The 22,036-nt window shown below is 35.5% G+C and overlaps 1 protein-coding gene across 1 annotated transcript in view; it reads left to right on the top strand.

Annotated features, from left to right (window-relative positions):
• The window catches only part of ITFG1 (integrin alpha FG-GAP repeat containing 1), a 72,856-nt gene that overhangs the window by 6,470 nt on the left and 44,350 nt on the right, over positions 1 to 22,036 (top strand). Inside the window, exons 6-8 of the mRNA XM_082770043.1 lie at positions 707 to 801; positions 14,721 to 14,779; positions 16,707 to 16,791. Coding sequence (XP_082626169.1) covers positions 707 to 801; positions 14,721 to 14,779; positions 16,707 to 16,791 — 239 coding nt within the window. The remainder of the gene's footprint in view (positions 1 to 706; positions 802 to 14,720; positions 14,780 to 16,706; positions 16,792 to 22,036) is intronic.

The raw sequence follows: 22,036 nt of genomic DNA, 5'->3' as shown, positions 1-22,036 counted from the left end.
TTTTTCTTTTTTTATATTCAAATACAGTGCTAATAGGGAGGTTTGCTGGAAGTTCAGTTACTTTTAAAACAAACCAACAGTGTATGCCATTTTGTTTTGTCTGGGGTTTTCTTTGAGGGCTGGGGGGGGTTGCTTGATTTGTTTGTTTTCTTATTTGTGTTAAATTAAATATATATTTTATCACCTGCTTGGGAAATGACAGCCTATTATCTATCCTAATGTGATAGCTTAATTCTTGTTCTGATTTTTACTAAATGACTGAAAATCAAGTCGCTTTACATGTAGTGGGCATGAGCTGCTTTAACAGCATGTGATTATGTCTGGTTTTGTTCATCTTAATTGATCTGAAAGTAGATTTCAAAAGTAATACCAATAGTAAAAGTACTTGTGGGAAGGGAGCAGTGTTTCGAATTTATAGTGGAAGTGAAGGCTCTAAACTTCACTTTGTGCATAGTGATGCTTTTCTGTACAAATAAAACTATTTTAGAAACCTAATAGAATCTAACCAAAGCCCATCCTCTGTGAATCATCCTTTGCAAAACCTTTCAAACAGTTACTGTAGTCATTTAGTGTATCGTAAGCTAAGTAGTAATTTTCACTTAACATTAGGAGAACATGATTTATTTTAATTTTTAAAGGTATAATATTATGCTTAACAATCCATGAGTACTGATGAAATGTATTGTTATTTCTTCTTGCATTGCAGAAACTTCTCATGGCATGCTGCATTAGATACTCAAAGTAGCATGTATATACCGCACTCTCATGCATTTATAGATTTAAATAATGACTTCACAGCTGGTAAGTCATAAAAGTATTAAATACCTTCCTAAAATTATTCATGAATAAAATATTGTGTATTGTGTATTTTCTTCTAATATTTCAGTCAATGTCATGGACAGTTTTAAAGAGTTTGATCTATAATGCTCTCTTCGGTGATTATGACCTTGTTACTTTTGATTTTTAATCTTTACCCGCATTTTGAATAATGCTTTTTATTCATTCTGGCAATCTTTTTTTTTTTTTTAATCACACTTTTATTTTGGTCTGAATAATTGTTTGCCATCAAAGCATTGTTTCCTATTCTTAGTGATGCTGTACTCTAGTATTCAGTTTGCAACTGAATCAGGTGCTTTGCTGCATTTTCCGCATCTTTAGTCTGAAATAGTTCTATATTTCGTTCAGAAGAGTATTTTCAACACTGGACTTACTTTGTTTCTTAAAGACTTCAATATAATTTAATTCCATTTTGTTATAGTTTATTCTATCACTGAGAAAATTGCATTTGAGACTTCTTATTCTATTACTATATGAGCAATCCTAAAAGCTATTTATAATTCAGTATTCACAAAAAATACTGAAGATTTTTCTTAAGGTTGATAAACTGTATTCTTGTTTTGTTGCTGGTGATTTTGTTTTGTTGTTTTTATCTGTTTTGGTGAAATACGCAATGCAGTTTAGCCTTCAAGTACAGTGGATCTATTTATCGCTTCCATACTTGGTTTGTATCTCAAAGCATATTTAAAGCATATTTATTTTCTTAAAACGCTAAATGGATTTTGAAATGCTTTCTCTTCTGATAGATATGCTTTATAAATCAACTTATATGTGGTAGTTTTGGAAAGAAAGCTTATTTCCTTTTCCTTTTTAGTAGTGTGGGAACGAGAGAGGAAAGAGCACATAAACTTAATTAATATGCCTTTCATTTCTATGGATTAAGTTAATTGCTTTAGCACATAGTCAAACTAATACTCATTTCTGGCACATTGCTGCATGAAGCTGTCAAGTGCAAATTCCGACTGGAAAATCAAGTATATGGTTGCTTATTATAATCAGTGTAATGTAATAACCAATTCTAAGGCACTTAGCCCTATACACCCTTTGGAGTTTTGCTTTAATGGCATGAGCAGAGTAGATGGCCAACCCAGGTAACTTTTTAACATGAATATATTGACATAAAAGCTCACAGGTAGGTAAAGGTAGGAACTCTAAGTTGTTTATGTAGATCAATCACAGTTTGAGCACTCTTGCTAAAATTGTTCAGTTTTCTGTGGCAGCTAAGTTGGTCTACAAAATGTCCAGAGAGTTCCTGTTAGTGCTGGTGATATATGGAGATGCCTCTGCAAAATAAAAAATAGTTGTCAGCATCTTTGTGGGGGGAGTGCTGGGAGCTTTTATAGATTCACATCTATATTCATATCTGGAAATGTGAATAGAAGCTTCTATAGAAGTGAACATTCCCACTCCAAGATGTTGACTTCTGTTTACTTGTAAGAGCATGGGTATAACTCCTCAGGCTGGAATCTGTCTTATGTTAGAGCAGCCTAAAGAAAACTTCGAGGAAAATAATTCATTCTGAGAAGAATGCTGGAAAAAAAAAATATCACCATAGAATTATTTTATTTAGAATAACTTTTTGCTAGTAAGATGGGAATTGCAAGTTGTTTTGTGTGATCCCTGTGAAAACTAGACCAACTGTGAGTGATGCATATGTTGCAGAGAAATAATGCCGTACCAGTGATATTTGATATTTTGTGACTGACACGTTATTCCAGGACTGCCTGCTGCCAAAATGAAAAGCCACCAATCGTCTGGTCCTGTCCGTGCAATTATGGCACTTCTCTCTCATCCACTGTAGTGACTGCTCAAGAAATGTATTAGAGAGGGTGCATGGAGCATGATTCATTTTCACTTGAGTTATTAAACTGATCCAGGTCACAATCAAGTTTCAGGGTTGCCAGAGCCAGTGTAAGCACAGAGAGAACCTGATTCTTCTCTTTTAGTAGCAGCAGTTGTAGTCTGCCTGTAGCCACACATGAAATTGTACCTTGAAACTTACTGTGCCTCTTCAAAAAATACCTGTTTGGTGTACTCACAGTGCCTCCTTTAATTTGTGTTAGGTTGTACAGGGTTTGGCAAATGACTCAGAAGGAGTCATAAAGCTATTCAGCTGTGTTTTGTTTTGTTTTGTTTTTTTAAGTAAAAGCAGAATAACAAAAAAAAAAAACCCTGCCTACACAGTATTGGTAACACTGTGTTTCTAAATGCCGTCTGCCAAACACTGCTGAAATAGGTGCTGATATTGCTGTAGTACATACCTAACTGGTCCTGTGTCCCACTCTGTACAGTCTGTATAGACTTTGCAGTACATCTAAATGTCTCTCCTGTTTCATGAGCTCTGTTCCTGCTCTGCACAGTTGTGGCAGCCCAGGAGCATCATTGATGTTATATTACCTTTCAGCGGAGTCAGTGGAATCTGTTGTTGGTCGATTGAGATAGAGCTAATGAAAATGAGGTGATTCTTATGACAGTATTAACCTGCGCTACCATTCTTGAGTTGGGACAAAACTCATTAAGCATAGGTCCTTGTGCAGATTACAATCATAGTAATTAAGAGGGAGGTATTGGCAAGGATGCAGGGGTATAGTCTGCATGCTGAAATCCTGTTGTCCAAAAGACTTAATGTTATTATGACGTTTACTGCTGCTGTGGTGTTCTCTGGAAAAAATCAGAGTATTTACTCATTGGTAGTACCACTATTCATGAATATGAAGATACAGTTGTACCTAAAATGGATGCACTGATGTTTTGTTTTGTTTTAAATAAAAACCTCCAGAATGCCCCATTTTTTTATTATTTTTTTAAGGCCTTTTTCTAATGTTCTTCAATGTTTTGGGGCTCTTTGTGTTCTGTAACAGATGCAGCCAATTCAGTGTTTTTTAGCTAGGCTATTTTTGGCAACTCCATTATTATAAACAGCTTAGGAGATTTGAAGTGTGCTTGACATTTAAAAAAAAAAAAAAAGAGAGAGAGAAAAGGGGAAAAAGAAAAACCAAAAATCCTCTCTGAGCTAAGAATTTGTTTTTTGCTAGTTTCTTGTCTAATCCGTTTTCAACCTGCCAAGATATAAACCCTCAAAACAGAGCTTTTAATTGGCATGCTTCTCTGCTCTGGGTGAAATGAAGTTGAATTGTTATGATTTCTTTATATGAGAACGTGTTCATAAAGATGTTCTTAATCCCTGACAATGCTTCATGAAAGGCTAACTGTGTAAGGATTTTACAAATCCAGTAACAAGAACAAAGATAATACTAATCTTTCTTGGTGAGAATTAAACTAGGTTGTTTCAGATAGTAATGTTGCTGCTGTCTTAAAATAAAGCATCATGTAGATTTTTACAATTTTTAATTCAGTAAGTAAGTTTGAGTTAGGCTAGCAATCTTATATAATCCATGTAAAAATGTGCCGTATAAAGTTTTTACCGAAGGGTCTGTTGGGGATAAGGAGAAAATAAATACCAAATTTCCAAGCGTCATCTCCATGTGTATTCTGTACGTGTTGCTCTAGGGAGGAACTTAGTTCACAGAACGGTGGAGGTTGGAAGGGGTGTCTGGAAACTGTCTGGTCCAACCTTCCTGCTTAAAGTGGAGCTAGAGCCGTGCCTGGGGTCATGTGCAGTCATGTTTTGAACCTCTCTGAGGATGGAGACTATGCAGCCTCACTGGGCTGCACCTATGCACCTACATTCTCAAAAAGTAATTGTTGTAAATACTACATATTGCATGTTTTCAAAGCTGTATAGGAAGTTACGACAGTACTGATTTTTATCTCATAATCACACTTTACATACCTTCTTGACTCTAGGAAGTGATGCAAATTGCTAGTGTGATGTGCCCTGCTACATTAGCACACAAAATTTTATGCCTGTTGAGAAATGTTCTACCTCTTAGAATTTAAAAACAGTGAAATTATTACTGAACTTAAGATAAAAACAGTGAATACTTCTGTCCTTTGATAGGTATATCTGTGCGCATTTCAGTGTTATGGTTGAATTTTTAGTCAACAGTTCATTAGAGTTTCATCTCTTATACTTCAGTTAAAAGTAAAATGTGAATTTGGGTGAAAAATGTTAAATTAACTGTGCTTTTACATAAAAAGCTTGATGGTTTCTCAACAATAAAACTGTAGATATTTAAAAATGACACAGTGTTGTTGAATTTGGAATTCCAAGTCTTAATGACTTCAGCAAGGAGGAAATAAGTATGTATAATTGTGACACTTTATATATGTAAACGGATGAGACACTGGCTGTATTTAAATATTCATTCACATGGCTTTTCTTCCTTTCCACCTGAATTGTACGGCTCTATTCCAGAACCCACTTCTTAATTGCCAAGGATCAGAACTTTCAACCCAGTCATTTAGGTCAGAATTGTACCTTACATCAATGCTGATGTTTGTGTATGCACCAAGATACACTGAAAGATGAGAGAAATGTGCTAAGCCTTGTTTGAAAGAGGTTACTATGTGTCTAGTAATGCATAATCACACTTTGTTCTTAAGCTGTTAAAAAGAACTTAATATTGAAGCTAAAAATCATAGGCTTGTCTGAACAGGTTAACTTCAGATGTGTTTTATAGAGCAGGACAGTCTGAGGTGAGCATGTCCAAAGCAGACTCCTCAGGTAAGAGGCTTGCCTTAAAAATGTTATATCCTCCAACTGAAAGACTTATATCACATGACTTAGGAAGTATTTGAACAGGATTTAACTATTTAGACTTAGAGCAATGGGAGTAAAAAGTAACTTACCTTTGTATTCACTCAGTTTGAAGTAAATAGGAACTCGGTCTTTCTTGGAAATATGTATCAGATGTGTTAGGGGGTGGAGATGGTACTGTTTTATTGAGTAAACACTATTCCCAACATGGTCATCATCCTGAAGATTTCACAGTTGAAATACCTGAATGTAAATATTGAGAGGAAGTGTTAAAATTGGAAACTGGGGCCAAGACTGGTTTAAAAAAAAAAAAAAAAAATTTTTTTGTTGTAATGTAAACTCTCATAGATGCATCAAAAGTGCTTTCTCGAAAGTTGAAATTCTTAGGCTAGTGATAATTTTGCTATGTTCCTTTTTCTTCTTCCTTACTGGGTATCTTGTTTTAATTATCAGTAATCATATTCAAATATCAGATGTTCTGTTAGGGCTAATGCTGTCTTTCCAAGCCAAAGTTGAAGTACTTTATTGGTAATACTTTTGTTACAGTAATTAACAATAAATCTGTCTTGACTTAGTTACAAGTCTGCTAAGAAATCAGGCCATAGTTCTGCAAATATTTCAAATAATAATAGTAATGTTTAAATGTATGAGACAAACTGCCTTGGACTCTCAATCATACTGTCACTTTTTTCATAGTGACAGATGTATCATTGAGTGCTATGAAAAAATATCTAATGTATTAAATATTTTGTTCCTTATTGGGTTATGTGATTTGAAAGTTTTGGAAATACTGCTTTTGCAACCTGTCTCGTCTTGAATGCTAGCACATGGTGTGCATAATTGCAGATATTTTTGGAACTGTTTGCAGACAATGAAGGGAAATTCATAAATTTGATTTTGGGAAGAATAAAGTGGAAAAATCATTAGTCAGAAACAGCTTGCTGTAAGCTAATTGCTAGTCTCTTTACTGGTTTCTGATGGTTAATTTTCTTATGTTGTTTTGCTTTAGGAATCTAGAAACCTAATGTCCCAGAACACTTACAATGTGTTTTCTCTTTGATTCCCACGTAGTTTAAACCCATAAATGTAGGCGTTTTTTCTTGAAAACCAATCACTCAATCCACAGGTGTTTCTCTGTTGTAATCAACTACATCTTGATTCTGAAGACACTAATGCTTGATGTCAGACTCTCATTGAATTGTACTTTAATTTTGGTTGGCTTTTGATGGAAGCTGGTAACCTCTCTGCCTATAATATTATCATAAAAGCTACTGTTTTATGTAGTAGATCTGTGTTTATTCTCTGTCAAAATAACCAGGCTCATTATGTTTGTAAACAAATTATCTGGCCTTTTAAAACTTAGCTTGAGGGGTGTTTTAAAATAGAAGTGTGTGTATATACACAAATCTTTTGTCTTCATTTGAAGTCAAATTGTTCTTCATTTTTCTCTTTCCCAAAATAAATACCCAGTAATACCTGGTCACTGTTTCATTTTTAATTCCCTATATGTTTAAAGCTCAGATAACAAAGCTCACCTGAGAGTTTACAGCATATAATGGAGTCAAAAGATGTATTATAAAAGATACATGGGAAATCTCATTCTCAACAAACATGTATATAAATTTTTTGCTTTTTTAACTATTGTTACTATTCCCAAATTGGTTATCTCTATTACTTCACATGGTACTGAACACTGTGCAGGAACACAGGCAGTTCCAGCTCCCTTTCATAAGGTGAGCTCAGAGTTGTTTACTTCACTAGCTGTGTAATTCTCTTGATTCTGCTGGGATTGGTCTGCTTCTGCCATTGATTCTTTTCCTAATCATAGCTTACGTCATGAATAGTATTAAAAGATAAGTAAGGATCTCTAGAGAAAAGAAACAGCCATTTCAACTTGTTTTACCTAATCCCTCTAAAAGATTCCTATCACCTCTGCTATCTGCTTAGCAGTTATTGAAATTGCTATAATGAAATATCTCAAAGGCTATTCCTTTTGGAGATTTTCATTATATACTGATAATATGATATTTTTATGGTAATCAATTTCAAACAGATGAAAAGTAAACTGGTTCTGACTCCAGTATTTTGTTGGGTAGGGAAGCATGGAACATGAAAATGTGTTCTGAAAATACTTTAATGCTGAATGTGGTCATTTTCCATCGCTTGAAACAACATCGTTGGTTTTATTATAAAAATAAATAGAATTTTCTGTCTGAGGACTCATGAGTGCTAAAAAGCAGAGGAATAGTCCAATGTGGTCTGCATATTCACATGCATAACTGTTTGGCATAAAACTAATTTAGAAGTTTTCTATTTAAATGATGCTTTTAAATCTGTACATATGTTGGTTGTTTTTTTTTTTTCTGCAGTCATTCTTAATAGTGAAAAGAGATTTAAATGCTTAATTATATTGTTTATAATTGTATATCATCTTTCTTATTTGCTGTTCTGGTAAATGTTTATTGCATTTGAAAAGAAAAAGATGAAAATTGAAAAGCAGAAATAATCACAGAATCACACAGACTTGTTGAGGTTGGAAGGGACCTCTGGAGTTCATCAGGTCTAGCCTCCCTGCCAAGCAGGGTCACCTAGACCACATCACATAGGAATCTAAAATCTCCTTTATTATAACCACACTTCATAAAGATTTGTAAACACAAATTAGCTTGTTTGGAACACACAAAGTGCTTTTGGTTTTGCTTAGATTTTTCACAGGATGAAGTGGCTAGAAGGAGTGGGTCCTGTAACTACTATTTCTTGTGACTAGCAACAGAAATTCACGACAACTAATTCGTAACTTCATTAGCATTGGTGGTTGTACTTCTATACATACTGTAAAAGCTAAATTATTTCAGATAGGCAGTAGATATATTACATGTTATCTAGTACACTGCTAATGCCAACTTGACCAGACAAATCTGAATAATAAATGATAAAAGGTTGCTGTACTTGAGTGGAACAACTTATGAATAGAGGCACTAAAGGTTTGGCTTCTTATTTCCTTGTAGTAAAGAAATAAGACTGGCTGTATATAGTGTTTTTGTATAAAGTTAGGTTTGTGCATATTGGAAGTGTGTGTAGGGACTAAAAAAAAAAACAAAAATCTGTAATGTGGTGATATTTTCTATTTTTAAATTGAATTTACAGCAAAGACTTCTAGTTCAATACATTATTTACATATGCCAATACATACAAGCAGATGATCATATCCACAAGACTTCTGGTTAAATGTTGCACGTATTAGAAATGTGCAGTGCCACAACTAGTCTTCCACATAAATGAAAAATCTTTCAGACACAGTTGACATGCACACGTGCACGGTCTAATTGGTTAAAACCTTGTTTTGTAAGGAGAAAGCTCTGACTGCTCTTCATGCATTTTGATAGCACTTAAAAAAAAAAAAAAAAAGGGGGGGGGGGCTTTTTTCTTTATTAACTGAAGTTTCTGAAGGAAATGTGAAATCAAGCTATAACTTAAGAATATTGCTTATGCCCTGGTGGTTTCTGAAGATAACTATAGTTGCTGGAGGTTTTAATTTTGAAGTAAAGCCCTCTGACATTAAACAGAAAGGTCAAATCAGTTATTAGTGAAATGAACACTCTATCTATAAATAGTACTGGTTTTTATAACACTCAAAAGTGAAGGAAAAGAACAAGGTTAATTAAAAGTGAACTTGAAGCAGATTCTGTGTAGTTTGGCTTTGTTGTAATTTCTTAGTGGTGCTAATAAGTAAAATTAATGTTTAGAAGTAGGGTTTGGAATACTATCTGTTTAGTAAGCTTGTCTGAATTTTTCCAGTTGGGCTGAAGTCTTCTAAGCTGTCTCTCTAGCTCTGTGTTGAACTTTATCTAACGTTCAGTTATGCTTGCTGAGCCACTTGCACAAACTGAAGTGGGGGTAGAACTGGTTTAGAATTTGACAATTTGGGGCAACGTTTTTCATAGTGACCTAGCTCTTTTTTTAGTAAGAGTGAATGCTGAATTCAGCGTTTGGTATATGTATTTACTCTTGATTAGTGGTACTAGGGATTGGATAGCAGCATTTCATTACTAAGCCAACTAACTCAAATTAAAGAATAGCCAAATTTCCTCACCAAGTCACTTTTAAGGGAAAATGAGGCTGTGAGTAAAATGATAGCGTGATTTTGTGTCATAGCCTGTGTCAGACATCTTCTGTATTATGTATCTAGTATATACTTAGATTTGGTTTCAGTCTCATGGATTAAAATGCTGGGTAACCTCCTTGATTTTTTTCTTATTTCTAGGGTGTTGAACTTGGTTTATGAATTTTCCCATTACTTGTGTTGTTTTTGTTAACCATTGCCTGCTAAATCAAAAATAGCAGAACATTTATATGTGACACGCGTCACTTCGCATTTGTTCAAGAGAAACGTTTCCTGCCTAATGATGATGCTTTTTCATAGCTCTAGCCATTCAGTTAGGCTGTAAGCATTAAATTTTGGGAAGACTGACATGAGGACATTCCACTATCCCAGTTATTAAGGATTTTACTTACCTTTTCTACATCATGTCATAAATGAAGAAGTGCCCTTGCAGGCCTAGTCTGGTGGTCCATGCAACTGACCCAGTGTTCTCTATCTGGCAGTGGCAGTAGGAGAATGGCCAAACTGACTTTTTTTCTTCCTCTGTATCATTTTCAGTGTGTATCTCCAGAATCTATAATAGTCAGAGGGTTATACATACATGCCTACTGTTTTTAGCATCCATTTGTATACATATGGTTTAGTGAAATTATCTGGAGAATCACTTTTATATTCTGTAAATGATAAAAAAAAAAAAAAAATCTTGGGCTCAAGTTTATTTCATTTTATAACCTCAGGTTGTAAATAACTCACATTGTGCTGCCATTAGGTTTATAAGCATTTCAACAGAGCATATGGACCAGCACTTAATATGGTATCTGTGCTTTCAGAACTTACAGATCTATGTGCAAATGGTTTTGTTTTCTTCAGCTGAAACTGCTACCACAACTGCTTCCAAAAGGCAGTGGGCAGCATATCTTTGAAGTGACGTTTCCTTAGCGTTTGTAATACGAGATGCATTCCTTGTAGGAAAGAGGTGTTGAGTTTTCATGGCTCTGCTAGAAGCAAAACAAAATTGTTGCTGTTTTCAAGATAATTAGTGTATTAAAATACAACTTATAGAAATGAACTGTGTATCCCTTCATTGTCATGTCATCCGAGTACCGAGTACATATCTTAATGCATTTGTTGGTTCCATATATTCTCCTGCAGCCCTCCTATATTAAGGAAGGTGGTAATGATAGGCTAAGGAAATGTGTAGTAGCAGTTGGGAAAGACACCTGCTACAGACACTCCTTTGGGAAGGCAGTGCTTGCCAAGATTACTTGCTATGGCTGTATAGAAAAATATAAATATCACACATTCTTAATGGACCAACCTTGTCTCACGAGTTCTTGTTCCTAATAATCGAAAGCATATATAATAAAGTCAGAATCCTAAAATAAATTAGGCTGGAAGTAACCTTTGGAAATCATCTGATCTAAAGTACTTTACCAAGCAGGACTGGGTTTTTCTAAGGCTTGGATTCTTTCCTACAGACTTGGAGAAAACATTTGCAATTCTAAACTATACAAATTTTGTAAATTGCTACTTGAAGTATCTAAGTAACATTGTCTGAGGTACTTTACACTACTTCTGTTACAAAGAAATGTTCTTCTTATGCTTGCTTTGATATCTATGATATGCTTGTTCCAAATAGGAAGCTACTTTTAAATACTGAAGTTTCATTTTACTCCAGTGCCAAAGGATTTAATCACAAAAACATGCATGAGAATTTGAAACACGTAGTTTGTGAGCTGGTTTAAGGAGGACAATTGGCATTAACGTAGCAGGTGAATTGGTTCAGCTAGCTCTAGAACTACAGGAAGCTTTCCTATAGTTGTATTAAATTGGGGAATATGGGAAATCACGGCTTGCTGCTTTACCTCAGGAGCAGCGTGGCACTAGCTCACCTATACTATTTACAGAAGATAGTCTGCTATTTTTGTCTGCCTTCGCGTTTTAGCAGTGCAGTGTAATATTACAGTAGGCCTGAGCTGCTTTGGTGCGATGGCTCAATTGGGCGTGTAGCATGTAAACAAGTTAGGGACAAGGAGGGCCAGAGGAGTGTATCAGAGAAACAAAAAGTAATTTCCCAGCTTTCAAGAGATTGGGGGTGGTTTGAGCAGTGAGAGGAAGTTCAGTGTGAAAAAGGCATGAAACAGGCATGTTGCTGAACTTCCTCATCTTAAAGCCACTGTAGTAGGTGATGCTTGGCACTGATCCCTTGCAAACCATAGAAAAGTACAGTTGTTGAAAACTTCTTACTCTCAAACCATGAAGCAAGCATTCATACTAAAATACCTGGTTTGTACAACGTCTGAACAAAGATTTTAAACCTATAAGCACCTCCACTTCTTAGCAAAGTAAACACTGAAGACATTTTAAATTATTGTCTTTCCATTACCTCTTTGTAGTTTGACTTACATTTAGTGTCTTGATTTATTCCTCCTACGCTGCAGATAGCTAAATGCACTCCTTGCGATTATTATTGTGTGACAAACCAGCTACTGTGGGGCCCCCCACCCTTGTTTAATGTTTATTTTAACACTGCTTTTGAATCTGGTCCTAACATCTCAGATTTTGGGCCTGTTGCTTTTTGTCCTTCTCTATTATTTCTGGTCCCTGTGCAATTATTTCTGAATATTTCTATATACTTATGAAATCACGGAGGGGTGGGGGAAGAATGCAGAAGAAAACGAGCGTAATCTGCTCCTGACTGAGGATGAGGGGACAAATTTTTTTTTTTTTTTAATGCATAAGAAAAATGCACTGCAAATCACTTCTTTTTCTGATGTTGTTGCATGTTCCTACAAAGTCGTACAGAGTACCCATTCATGCTCTGTTCCACGTAACTCCCTCGTATGTGAGTGAGCGGCTAGTGGCTGGTGCTGGAGGTCAGGATTGACAGCTTTGCGGTTCACTGGGCTGTCCGTGTTGCCCAGTCCCTGCTGAGTGCCTGGTTTTCTGTGACCTGTTGTAGTTCTGTCTGGGCTGAACCATAAGGAATGTCTCTTGTGTAAAACATGGCCATTATATTTTCTGAGGAGCTGTAACTAATACATTTACTCTGTAAAGCTCAAATGAAAACAAGATGTATTTCTGCTTATGGATGCTTTAATTCCTAGTAATGTTTATGTGACTTCCCATTAATATGTGAAGAACATCAATTTATCTATTTCTCCCTTCTGTTTTAAGGATATGTGACACTGCATTTACCCATTGAAGGAAATATTGTTTGTTACTAAGAAGTTGGCATGGCATGCTGCATTAATATAGGTTTTAAAACTGAGAATAATTAAAAAAATAAAACTCCATCACATGTTAAATCAGTTAAGAGATAATGCTGTTTGATTTTTGCTCTTCTTATTTTTAATGAACTGAAGGTTTTAACTGAAAATGATTTAAAGAGCTAGGGAGTTAGTAATACTCCCAGCATAACTCATATCTGCCTTTTGTGGTGTTTTCTACCATAGAAGCATAACTGTGTTGCTTAAGAACTTGATGGGTTTATTTAACCTAGCAATAACCAACTATTCAGAGCTAGATTTCTAGCAGAATAGTATTAAGTGAATTATGGCTTGTGTTAGCAGCTGTGCTATTTTGTCTAATTCTGGGAAAGCCACAAAACACATAAGCATAGCATTAGCGGCAGGAATGCTGTGTTAATGGTCCCCGGGATCTCTCCTTGCACAGAGGACTGGGCAGGGAGAGGACTGGCTTAGCAATTAAAGGTGAGAGGTCAGAGCTGCAGTGCCTGAAACTGAGTCAGAGATGGCTTGGGAAAACAGGTACAGTGCCAACAAAAATGTCTGCAAAAGGTTAGGCAATCTATTATATTTGCTAATCAAATATTAGTCATTTGCTGTGTACTTAAATATGATATTGGAAGAGCCTGTTGTGGCATACTCTGTACGTGACGTAGTCCATAACAAATTGCAAATTGCAGTGCAGATTGCAGCATGAATGTACTACAACCCTACTTGAAATACTTGTTGGATCATTTAAGTCTTGGAAAAAAAAAAAAAAAAAAAAAGAGGCTTCCAATCTTCTGTTTTTTTCTTTTATTAACAACCCCTTCCCCACACACAAATGTATTCAATTTTAATTGTTTTGTTTTATATCCAGTGGTAATCAGCAGTATTGCTTAATCTTCCTTCTACATGCAAGTTCAAAATTCAGAGCTTATAAATGCTTTTTAAGTTACATCCCTGGTATTTTCAGACCATTTCTATGTCTTCTGACACTGTCTTCAAGAAATGCTTAAGCAGCAATAAAATTCATTCCGATGAAGCACATTATCATGATAAGGCTTTTCACGTGAGTGCCCTAAAGGAAATTGCTGTTTCAAGTATTCAGAGGAACAGAATTAACATAACCTCCATTGGGGAGGGGGAACCTCTGAGCGAAATCTTTTGTTTCCATTTTGTTGTTTTTTTATTTGATATTCAGGTGCTGTTTTTTTCCTTTTTCCTGTAAGACAGTACCCCTTATTATGCCATTTGAAATTCCCTGTACAGCAGTCCACCTGCTTATTCACTAAAACACCTCAGGGTATGGCATTAATATTCTTTTTTCTTTAATTCATTTTTTTCTGCCCACAGAGTAATGGTTGTGTTCTAACTCAAATAGTGATATTTTAAACTAGAAAGCAAAGAAGGAGGACAATGGAAAAGAAATCAAGTGCTTAAATTTTAAAGGGTGATTTTCTTTATCTTCGGTACACTAGAGATCATCCTTTATTTTCTCCCTCAGGCTTTTTTCTTTTTTTTGATGCCCTTTATGAACTTCTTTCTTCCCCTTCTCCTGAATAAGCTCCTCTATAAGTAGTATCATCAGATAAATTATCTGAAGCACTCTTTTGCACTGTTTTCATGTTTAAGAGAATTTTGTGGAAAGGAAGCCTGAAACATTTCTCCATCTTTTTCTCTTCCTGTCAACAGCATATGTTATTTATGTATCCAAAATAAAAGGATGTAATAAAAGGCTCCTATTAGGTTTTCATTTTTAATTTTGACTTGAAAAAATATAATTATGTATACTTTTTCTTAGTTTTGAAGCCTGTCTCTTTCTTTATGCTTAAAAAATGTTCTTCAGTTAATGTTAAATGTTCTATTTCTCTTGTTTTTTCTTCCTTCACAGATTTGTTCCTTACTACGTCAAATGCACGCAGCATTCAATTTGAGACGTGGGTAAATAAGGTAAGAGAGACTCAAATAACCATTCTGTTAAAATGCAGAAACATCAAACAAACAAAACATTAAAGGTTGTCTGACGTGCCTGATGTTAGGAAGGAATTGAACCGAATTGAAGGAAATCTTTTACTCAGCATACGTTTCCCTGCAGGTTTTTTTAACATGACTGCAAAGGAAACCAATCAGATTGACTTTACATGCATTAGCAGGACTCCTGCTGTGTCATCAGCTGTTGTAGTAATCTACTGACACTTAGCACAATGGTTTATGAAGAAATCAATGATAAGTTGTTTTTACTTTTGTAGTCTCAAAGATTTAATTTTGTTAAGCTTTCTTAGAACTGTGATTCCATGTTTCGGGACAGAGGTTCCAAATCTCACTCCTAGCCATTTGACTATGTACACAAGTTACAGCTGAGAAAACTCCAAGTCCTATGTTAACCAAATACCACAAGTGTAACTCAAGGTTGGGCAGAAACAGGTCAAATGATTATTTATTTATCTAAGAACATCGTTGTTAACAACTAATGATATTAATTAATTTGAAACTAAATGCATCCCTTAGGCTACATGCTAACCTAAATTACTGTAGTTAAGAGTGTTCACATCTGTGCAAAAAAGTTTACTTTTTGTTATAGGAGAAACTGCTGAACTTATAGGAGAACTTTTTGTTATAGGAGAAACTCTCTGAACTTCAGAGTTTTTTTTTTTTTTTTTTTTTTTTTGTGGATGGGTGACTGAGCATTAACAACAGGTGGCTCAGATTGTGGAGTCTCCTTGTGAACATAGTCAAATCCACCTGTACATGGTCCTGGGAAACCAGCTCTGGTGGCCAAGCTTGAGCCAAGTGCAAGGTGGAAGAGCTGCAGAGGGAAGGGAATTCTACATATGCTTTTAGGTGGAATTACTGAGAAGGAAGTGACTAAGAACCACCATCAAGTAGCTTAGGAAAGGTAAGATAATGAAATGAGTACCTGCCAAACTTGGCATAGATCAAGTTGGGTAGGTCATACAGCAGATGTATCTCATCACTGATGGCATCCTGTGACATGTTCACTATAGCTACCTGAGGATTTCTCGCATCAGTGGTATCTGATGATCCCCCTTTCTTTCAACAAGTGTATGTATAAGAATTTTGAGTGCAAGAATGAGAAAGGTGGTAGTTGGAGAACAAACCAAGGCCTTGTTACTTTTTGTTCATGAAGTACATAGGCTAAAAGCCAGTTAACATATTGCTGACTCTATTCATTTCAGTTTTTTTTAACTTAGGTATGTATAGTTGTATCTGTGTCACTTCATGAACTGATTGCAGTGACTACAAAAGTGGGCCTTGAATTGTGTTACTTGGTTACAAAAACTTTACATTTTAAATGGGTTTTGGTCCAGGCGTTATCCAGTTTTATGATAAACAGGAATCCAGCACTCTTCTGACTTTCTGAAGAAATATTAGAATATTACATTCTGCGAGCCAAGATTTTAATAATAGACAATTAAAACAAGACCTGAACCAGACATAATGTAAAATCGTGATTTCCTTAGTAGAAGGAAAATCAGAAGCATGTGTGTTTTTAAATATTATCTGTAAAATTGCATGTCACTGCCTAAACACACGTTAGTGTTCAAAATAATTAATGATTTAGATTTTGGTGCTGAAAACTCAGGCTGTTTCGAATAACACAAAAAAAAAAAAAAAATGGGGACAACTCTATCGGAAGAACGTTACCACTGGATATTCATAGGATTCCATGAAAGATTAGAAATGCAAAAACTCAGTTCTACTATCCAAGCAGTGCAGTTTTCCACAGTTAAGCTTTCTCTTACCTAAGAGCTCTTAAGCTCTTCTTTATTGAAGTGTATTTTCTTTGGTTTGAAAGTCAAGCTTTATTACTTGATTTGCAGTTCAGTTTCTTCGTCATCTTTGTTCTGGTTGATAGGATGGGAACTTCTCTAAAGCTGGGAAAAGCAAAGAAATACCCAGTGGTGTGGTGATTGTTGGGCAGTCTGTGTTTGCGGATTTTGGTGAGTTTCATTTTTCTGAACTACTCATATCTCGTGTTTCTTTTTTGTTGAATTATGAAGTTACTTTTTTAAGGTGTTACATCTATTGGCCTGTAAATCTTGAAATATGTAGGAATATTTTATTAATACATTCAGTTAAATTCAACTGTGGCTTTTCCAGTATAGTCTAACTCATGTATATCTACGTTCTTTCAGCTATTGTACCAGTATCAAACCTATTTTTATCAGATGTATTTTGGTTTTTGTTATTGTGTTTTGATTTTTTTTCTGAAGCAAGCAAAACCTCCTTTAATGCACAGGTGTTTTTTTCTTGATTGAAATAGTAAGATTTTAATATCTTAAAAATTCTGGGAGGCTTTTGGACAGAAGAAAATCTTAATTTATATGTAAATGCAACTAACTTTCACTAACATCTGTTTGCAAGGGTTAGTGAAAGCCTCTATTTTTCTAGTAAAAGGTACTTTTTCCAATTAGTTCTGGCTTATCAATGTGTGTGTCATGTTATGGACAACAGGAATGGTTGGTTTTATAGTCCAAAAAATACTTACTGTGTGTGCTCTTAAGATAAGAAATTTGTGACCCAAAAAATACTACAGGCCTAATTCTGCTGACACTACTGTGTCAGTGACATCTATCTTAATAAAGAATTAATTTATTATACTTCATATATCACATTGTTGAGGCTGAGCCTGTCTTTAAACATTGTCAAATGTCACCTTGTTGCATTATTTTAATTTTTAACAATTGTGACATGGGGGCATGACAGCTTTTTAAATGAAGTCCAACTCCATATTAGAATGTGTCCAGTTCTCCTGCTCTACTGCTGCTACCTAGAAGAATTCTAGAAAAGCTATTTCCTGACTTTTAACTAGAAGACATCTCTGCTGGACAGTTAATTTCCTTAGTCCTTTATATAACAGCTGTGGATTAATTTACAGATCATTAGTAAATGAAGTAAGGTGAAACCTGAAGAATGGTCTAGGTTCTTCTGTGAAATGTTTACAGTGTTTTGTAAACCCTTTTAAATATTTTTTTGTAATATCTTTTTATGTTCACAAATATAAACACTTGTGTATAAATACTACATTTTTGCAATTAAAAATAATTTTAAATGTTATTTTTTGTAACTATTTTCCAAGCTGATGTTCTGAATAATGTGTCTTAATAAGTATTAAGCAGATATAGCAGATCTTTTTTTAATGATGGCACTGTGGAAAGCAATCTTCTTGTAGGATATTTTCATCTCTGTGTTAGGTAGTTAATGAGCCCAAGTGATATATCATAATTTTAGAAATTTATCATAATTAATGGGGTTTTAAAAAACTGTGGGGTGCCTTTGCAAAGAAGAGAAGAATGGCTCAGATGTTAGAGTTAAAACTTTGAAAATGTGAATACATTGAGTGCACAGCACCGTAACAGTGCGGTATGCTGCGTCGTGGTGGTACAGCCAAGGTGATGGTGACACTGGCTGGTGTCGTGATGGCAGCAGCAGGGAGCTGCATTGTTTGAGTTCCATCACCAATTGTGTAACGCACTGCTCTGCTAGCTATCATCAAACTCATAGGGGAAGCATCAACATGAGGGTGTAGTGGAACAATCTTTACATTAATAAATTTAATGGGAGAGAACGCCTGCAGCAACTTAAGAAATGCCCAGAAACGAATGCAGAGGGACAGCATGGATGGCAACAAGAATAGAGAGGTGGGGAACAATCAATACCATCTATTGAAGGCAATGCTGGCGTTTCAGTGGCTGACTTCTTTGGAATTGATTATTCTAAAAGATCTCAACCATTTCATCAATGAGAGACAAGGTGGGTATCTACCCAGCATAGATCTTGCAGTATGAGGGCCTTGCTCCCTCTTCCAGAACAGCTGCATTCTCACTATTGTCTTCATCTTCACGGGTGAATGCAGATGACACAAGCCCATCCAGGGTGAAAGAGGGGAGACACTTTAATGGTTTTTCTTTCCACCATCTCCTCAGTGTTGGGACATGTTTTGATGAAGCTCTTGTTATGTAGATTTTCGTGAAACACATAGAAATGCTCTTCTCAAGGCATCAGTGCCACTTCCTTGGCTGATGTGAGCTGATGTTCTCATAATCATTAGCGGAGGCAGATGCCTTTTTTGATTATCAGATTAGGCTTTATTGGGACACCTGTATAGAACTTTACAGGGATTATTTTTCTAGACCTTTTTGTGGCTGAGCATAGGTATGTCTTTCAGTCGCTTCTAATTAGCATGCAAAAGGGAAGTGTGAAGAAATCTGATGCAAGGACTCCTAGTTATGGAGTGCTTAAAACATGGCTGAAACACAGAAGACACATTTCAAACAGGCAAAATATGCACAAATATGAAAGAAGGAATGTTCCATGTCCTTTGTGTTGAAAAATGACTGTCATATTATGTCATCTGTTCAGCTGCAGAAGCGGAGGAGACTTGCATGGGAAAAGTAAAGCAGCTATCTTGCTTCACTGTTTCTAGGCATAGAAGTCTTTTTAAATGAAACTGCGGAGGGAATTGTGTGGTCTCTAGGTCAGCTTTCTGCAGTCTTCAATTGTAGAGAAGAGGAGGGAAGAAAGTTTTTAAAAAAAAAAAAAAAAAAAAGTGCTTTGTGGACTTTCAAGTAAGAATTGGATACAATAGGTTTTAGACTGCCATGTTGGCAATAGAAGATAATTGGTTGCTGAGGTTTGAATCTCTGTATGTAGAAGATAAGGAAAAATTCCCATCTGTAATTAAGTCTGAAGGAACTAACTTGACAAAAGCTTAGTACAGATTGTCAATGGCTGTATCCATGCTGGGAATGTTTTGATAAGGGAAAATAAATGTGAAGAGATTCATGATATTAATGAAAGAAATTAGGCATGAATGAACTTCCTAGGGGTTATTTTTTTTGAATCTTGCTTTGAGTCAGGTGTTAAGGTGGCTTTTATCTTCGCATGTCACAATGCTGATATGTGTTTTAACTTTCCTAAGGGAGCGAAAGGAGTGCTGTAAGTGTGTTTATGTGTGTGTTGATAGAGAAGCCACGTGTATTCTGACAGTTATGGAAATACAGCTATGATTTTGAAATTACTATTTGAGTACAATTATGACTTCAGTATTTAATTCATCTTCTGTTGCAACAGTGGATAGGAAGTTGAGTAGTGCATTAGTTTTTTCTTCATCTTGCCAACGTTCATTTAAAACAAGACAATGAATAATTATTTTCTTGTTGAACAAAGTTTTAGAGGATACTGAAGTCAATGTACTACTAAAACAACGTGCATGAGTAATGAAGTGATATAATTTAAATTCTGTTATTTATGAAGCGCAGTCTGATGGAAGTTGAATAATGCCCTACCACCTCCAAAAATAAAAAAACCTGCCTAAATACTTCTCTAAATGTGGTTATACAGTAATTGGAAGGAGGGAGCAAAGTTGCATTGCAAAGTATTTCAGTTGAGTTCTGATAACTTTCAATCCAGTATTTTTTTCTGCATCAATCTAACAGCCAAGAGGCAAAATCTTGTGTTACCAGAACAACACTGCATTTACCCACTTTGCAGTGTCAGCATGTATCTAGAGACTTCAAAAGGTAGGCAGTTATTGTACAGGTTCTGTGTGTAGTGAGCTAAAGAAAATGCCTTATTAGAAATGGTTTGTCAGACTTTAACATCTCATTTTTTTTCAGTTTTCAGTTTCAAAAATGATGAAATAATGATTGTCGTAAGTCAAAAGGAAGTTAAGGTGTGATGGTTGGCAATTTAAATTGTAATCTGGCTTTCTGTAATGGGGCCTGAAAGAAGTTTCATTGCACAACCAATCAGACTAGCACAAGGGAAAATGGGGAATGAGATGCATTAGAAGGTTGCATTACCTTCGACCTAAGTAGCTTTTATCAAATGATGTAAATGATTCCTCAGAGCAGAACCTACCATTGCTCTCGTGCTCTGCTTTGTGTATGCTGCAAGTATCTTCTCTGACAGTGGGATGCAGCTGCTACGACTAGAAACATGTTCAGTATACAGTCACAAGCTTGTTACATTCCCATCCTACAGTATTTTTAGTGTTGCTTGCCTCTCTTTTCTTCCCTTTTTTCAACATTTTCTGTATCTCGTAGCTGGTGTTCCGGGCTCTCTGTTCCCTAAAGGTCTCAAAGAATTGTGCTTCTCTGCCACTTCTTATTTACTTAACCTTGTGCACATCAGACTGTGGAGCTACATCCAGTCTAGGCATGAATTTAGGAGTATATCATTTGAGCTGCCTTTTTCTCATTTACACCCACCTTTCTATTTATGCAGCGTTGTGCTTCTCACTCCAAGATTCTGATTTATTGATCATATATACATTTAACGAAGCATCTTTTGTTTCAGAAGATGACTTAGTCTAACATTATGTTCTGTTTCCAAAAGTTTTATTTGAATAAACCTTCCCAGCCTTCCCAAGTCTTTACCTGCCCTTTGAAAAGGGGAAAAAAAGGTGGGGGTGGGAGTATGTTTACAATTTCTCAGTTAGTATGTTACTCAAAGGCAGCTAATTTGGGGTTAGATTCCTTTTCTTGTATTAATAAGGTTGAACAATAGCTATCGAGTAGAAATGATTTAGGTAAATAAACATGTTAAATAATAAAATAAAATTAAATTAAAAAAAACACCACAACTTGGTGATTCATGAGAAACTGTTACAGATGTTAGTGTATAGTCTTAGTAGCTAAGCACTGAGGTACTAAGATTCCTTATGCCCGATGCACTCCAATAATTTATATTTTTTCATGGAAAATGTATTCAAACATATATTTGTGTGCATCTATATATGTGAGTCTGTAAGGTCTACAATATTTCTGTATGTACATGTTTATATGTGTATGTATATTTTAATGGAAAAATGGACAGATATAGGTCTACATATATGAAATACACAGTAATGTAGTAGACCTTAGGCTTCATCTAAATTGGAACCTGTAAAATAAGTAGCCCCCACTCTGTTACATGATGGTGATGATTTGTATATTAACCTTACTGAAGGACAGTGAACAATTGACAAAGTTGTATTGCCCTTTTTAAAATAAATCAGAAATGCTTTGTGACATGCTTATTACAAATGGCATTTCAATTGATGAAGGTGAGCAGAGCTGGGCACTAGAGAATTCTGCACTTATTTGGCTGACACATTGCTCCAACAAGTAAGAGCTCTTCATTATTACTTTTTCTATTCTTCTCATGTCACTATGGTAATTGCAGTGCAGTGGTTGCTATAGC

Source organism: Aythya marila (genome assembly GCF_965140915.1).
Source record: "Aythya marila genome assembly, chromosome: 12".
Lineage (NCBI taxonomy): Eukaryota > Metazoa > Chordata > Aves > Anseriformes > Anatidae > Aythya > Aythya marila.
The sequence above is the reverse complement of the archived record's forward strand: the minus strand, read 5'-3'. Positions and strand labels throughout refer to the sequence as shown.